Source organism: Euphorbia lathyris, chromosome 1 (assembly GCF_963576675.1).
Source record: "Euphorbia lathyris chromosome 1, ddEupLath1.1, whole genome shotgun sequence".
Taxonomy (NCBI): domain Eukaryota; kingdom Viridiplantae; phylum Streptophyta; class Magnoliopsida; order Malpighiales; family Euphorbiaceae; genus Euphorbia; species Euphorbia lathyris.
This window is the reverse complement of record NC_088910.1, coordinates 130,889,388-130,894,331: the sequence shown is the minus strand read 5'-3', so window position 1 is coordinate 130,894,331 and position 4,944 is coordinate 130,889,388. Positions and strand designations below refer to the sequence as shown.

Sequence of the window (4,944 nt, the reverse complement as noted above, 5' to 3'; positions counted from 1 at the left end):
TTTTGTACTTAATTATGATATTCATGTAATTGACCCTTGTTTTTACCAAAAAAAGGACCGTGGTTACGCCGTTACCCGAAAACGGAAAATGGGTTAACACCGTTAAATTTCATGACGTGGCAAAGGGTAAAACAGGGAAAAAGAGAGCGGACGAGGAAGAAGAAGAGGAAGAAATTAACGGTGTTAATCCATTTTCCATGTCAGCACTTTTAACGGTGTTAACCCATTTTCCGTTTTTCGGATAACGGCGTAACCACGGTCCTTTTTTTTTGGTAAAAACAAACCACAGGGTTTTTTTTGAACAACATGAAACCACAGGGGTTGTTTTTGGAATTTACCCTATAAAGAATAATGGCATATTAAGAATTAAATTTGGTGACATGACTTAGTTGTAATTTTGTATTTAATTATGATATTCATGTATTTGATCCAAAAATTAAGTAGCTGAAAAGCCCATGTGGTCCTATTTTGGGCTATTGGTCCGGCCTAATTTATTCATATAAGCCCATATTAAAGCCCAAGTTGAAGTACAAACGAATTCTGAGGATAGTTTAGACTTTTCACTCTGCTTAAACCTCCGCCTTCATCTTCTTCACCCGCCAATTCTTCTCTTTCTCTCTGAACTCTGAAAGCAACAACAATGGCTACCGATCTTCTTGTTATCTTTCTCTGTATTTTCATCTCCTCCATTTTCACGCAATCAAGTACTCTTTCTGTCCCTCAAGAGCTAAGCAATTTCTCGCAAAACATCATCCCTTTTAATATCCCCACGCCTTCACCTTCTCATTCTCATTCTCCGACGCCGTCAACCAGTCCTCTAGTCTCTGCTCTCTTCGTTATCGGAGATTCTTCTGTTGACTGCGGCACCAACAATTTCCTCGGTACCTTTGCCCGCGCTGATCGCCCTCCTTATGGTAGAGATTTCGACTCGCGCAAGCCCACCGGAAGGTTTTCCAATGGCCGAATCCCTGTTGATTATTTGGGTAATTATCAGTTTCTTGGTTCTTCTTTATGTTTTCTTTTCAATTTTTTCGTTGTTTGGCGGGATTAGCGAGAAAGCAATATCTTGAGAAAATGCATGTTTGGTTACTGAGAAAATGCCGCAATTAGCGCGAGAAAGCAATATCTGTTTCATTTTTAATATCTTAATCACTGATAATATCTTGTAATTATCTCCCAAAATGATTCGAATTCCTGGATCAAAAACAGAGGAGAGGAAAATATTGGGGTTTTCATAAAAAAAGAAGAAGCTTACTGTTAATTTTTAGTGATGTTTGATTACTGAGAAAATGCTGCAATCAGAGAGAAAACAGTATCTGGGTCATTTTTAATATCTTAATCACTGATAATATCTTGTAATTATCTCCCAAAATGATTTGAATTCCTGAATCGAAAACAGAGGAGAGGAAATTATTGGGGTTTTCATAAAAAAGAAGAAGAAGCTTACTGATAATTTTTAGTGATGTTTGGTTACTGAGAAAATGCTGCAATCAGCGAGAAAATAGTATCTGGGTCATCTTAATCTCTCAATTTCTGATAATTTCTTTGATTTTCTTGGACTTGAAAAGGGAGATAATTTCTTTAATCTGTTTGAATTCTCAAATCAGCATTGCGACTTGGGCTACCATTTGTGCCAAGCTATCTTGGACAGATGGGAAGTGTTGAAGAAATGATTCATGGAGTAAACTATGCATCTGCCGGTGCCGGAATAATATTCGCAAGTGGATCAGAACTGGTAACTAATATCTTTTTCACTGCCCATTAATGTAATTCTTCTTCAATTTGAGCTTCTTCAATGGTGCTATTGTTATTTACAGGGTCAAAGAATCTCCTTTTCCCAACAAATTCAGCAGTTCTCAGATACTTTACAGTCTTTCATTATGAATTTAGGTGAAGAAGCTGCAGTTGATCACATCTCCAACTCTGTCTTCTACATCTCAATTGGAATCAACGATTACATCCATTACTATCTCAGAAATCAATCCGGTGTTCAAGATCTCTACCTTCCATGGAGTTTCAGCCAGTTCTTGGCTTCTGCAATCAAGCATGAAATCCTGGTAAACTCTTTCACACCCTTCTTATGTATCAGAATTAGGGCTGTCAAGGAAAACAGCCCTAACACAACCCATTTGACACGATTAACACCTGTAATCAGAATTCATAAGATCCTGAAATTAGGGCTGTCAAGGAAAACAGCCCTAACATGACCCGTTTGACACGATTAACACCTGTAATCAGAATTCGTAAGATCCTGAAATTAGGGCTCTCAAATACAACACGATTTATAGAGACAACTGCTCCTGTTTGACACAATTAACATTTTTGTCATACATAATTATGTGAAGTATATAGATCACAACAATCCGTTTTGACACCTGTAATCGGAACATTTTCGTTGCAGAATCTGCACGAATTGAGTGTGAAGAAAATGGTGGTGATGGGGCTGGCACCGATAGGCTGTGCTCCTCACTATCTATGGAAGTACAAGAGCAAGAATGGAGAGTGTGTGAGAGAAATAAATGACATGATTTTGGAGTTCAATTTCTACATGAGATACATGATTGAAGAGCTTGTTCACCAACTTCCTGATGTTAAACTTACTTTCTGTGATATGTATCAAGGTTCCATGGATATAATCAAGAATCATCAGCTTTATGGTAAGAAAAATAAAAAATCTCTACTCAAATCCCATTATCTGGTTTCTGAACTTTTTGTGTTTTGTTGATTTAGCCCCAGTAGATCTGTGAACTAATGTGTTTGTTTGTCGAATCTTTACCTAACCCGGTTATCAGGTTCCCGAACTTTTCATGTTTCGTTGAGTTAGTCCCTTTACTCTGTGACCTGTTTATGTGCTTTTGTCTAATCTCTATCTATAACGTTGAGATAAAACGCGTTATTAAGTTCCTCAACTTTTCGTATTTTGTTGAAGTATAGGCCCATGATCTAATAATGTTTTGTTGCTGAATCTCATAAATGTTGAGAAAAAAGCATTATTAGGTCCTGAACTTTTCGAGTTGTGTTGATTGAGCTCGCGTCTGTTTATTGTTTAGAGACCTTATGATGTGTTCTTTTTGAATCTCTTATCTCCTCTTTATATTGAACTTTTTGAGTTTTATTGATTGAGCTCCAATGCATTTCGAGCTCACAGGTAAATTTGTATCTAGCTAAAATGTTAGTGGGCTATCAAGTTCCTGAATTTCTCATGTTTTGTTGATTTAGCCCAAGTAGACCCGTGATCTAATAATGTTTTGTTGTCGAAGTTCTGCCTAAATGTTGAGAAAAAACGCATTATTTGGTCCTGAACTTTTCGAGTTTTGTTGATTGAGCTCTTGTACATTTATTGTTTAGAGACCCGATCATGTGTTCTTATCGAATGATCGAATCTCCTACCTCCTGTTTATATTGAACTTTTTGAGTTTTATTGATCGAGCTCCTGTGCGTTTCGAGCTCACCTGTTTGTATCTACCTAAAATGTTGAGACAAAACACATTATCAAGTTCCTGAATTTTTCGTGTTTTGTTGAAGTAGCCCCAATAGACCCGTGATCTAAAATGTTTTGTTGTCAAATCTCTGCCTAAATGTTGAGAAAAAATGCATTATTAGGTCCTGAACTTTTCGAGTTTTGCTGATTGAGCTCGTGTATTGGTTAGAGACATGATCATGTGTTCTTGTTGAATCTCTATCTCTATCTCCTCATTACATCGAACTTGGGGTCCTGTTCGATTCGAGCTCACCAGTAACTCTGTATCTACCTAAAATGTTAAGACAAGACGCGTGATCAAGTTCTGAACTTTTCGCGTTTCATGCCTTGTCGTCGAATCTCTCCCCAAAATGTTAAGAAAAAACACATTATTCGTCCTGAACTTTTCGTATTGTGTTGATTGAACTCTTGCGAGACCTGATGATGTGTTCTTGTTTAGAGACATGATCATGTGTTCTTGTCGAAATCTCCTCCATATATTGACTTTTTAAATTTTATTGATTGAGCTCCTGTGCGTTTCGAGCTCACTGGTAACTTTGAATCTACCAAAAATGTTTTATTAAGTTCCAGAACTTTTCGTGTTTCATGTTCTGTCGTCAAATCTCTCCCCAAAATGTTAAGATAAAACACATTATTCGTCCTGAACTTTTCGTGTTGTGTTGATTGAATGAACTTTTGCGAGACCTGATGATGTGTTGTTGTGTTTCGTTTCGAGCTCACTCACTCACGGGTAGTAACTTTACATATCTGGTGCAGGATTCAATGTGACAACTGATGCTTGCTGTGGACTGGGGAAGTATAAGGGATGGATAATGTGCATAGCTCCAGAAATGGCATGCAATAATGCATCAAGCCATATATGGTGGGATCAGTACCATCCAACTGATGCAGTAAATTCCATTTTAGCAGATAATGTTTGGAATGGATTGCACACTAGAATGTGTTATCCTATGAACTTGAAGGACATGCTTGATACCTGATTTTATGCACAAAACCCCCAAAAATGGCTGTAAATTGGTTCATTTTTTTGTAAATTGACTCTATGATTTTGTTTAGTTGTTGTTCTGTAAAATGGCTAGAAATTGGTTGATTCTGTTCAGTTGTTCCTGTAAATGGCTAGAAATTGGTTGATTCTTTTCAGTTGTTCTGTAAATTGGCTAGAAATTGGTTGATTCTGTTCGGTTGTTGTTCTGTAAATCGCTAGAAATTGGTTGATTCTGTTCAGTTGTTGCTTATTGTATTTGCAATTGAATGTTGTAAGAAAGAATGGTGAGTTTGTTGAATGGTACTTTGAACCCTTGTACAATTATTTCGTAACATTTGTTCCCTTACTTTTATTTAGACCTGTCCACGGGTATTGATATCTGTCCAGACACGTATCCAATGGGTCAGACTTGGACATAGAAAAGTAATATTGGGTCGGGTCTGGCTAGGTGTGTCACTTTTAAAGCATATTAATTGAT

The 4,944-nt window shown here is 37.1% G+C and overlaps 1 protein-coding gene across 1 annotated transcript; it reads left to right on the top strand.

Moving 5' to 3' along the window:
• Positions 1–618: 618 nt before the first annotated feature.
• Positions 619–4,691, top strand: LOC136215267 (GDSL esterase/lipase At5g08460). Its single transcript, XM_066002922.1, has 5 exons — positions 619–983; positions 1,608–1,735; positions 1,818–2,057; positions 2,402–2,657; positions 4,238–4,691. The coding sequence occupies exons 1-5, from the start codon at positions 641–643 to the stop codon at positions 4,459–4,461; spliced, it is 1,191 nt and encodes a 396-aa protein (XP_065858994.1). The 5' UTR covers positions 619–640; the 3' UTR covers positions 4,462–4,691.
• The last annotated feature ends 253 nt before the right edge of the window (positions 4,692–4,944 follow it).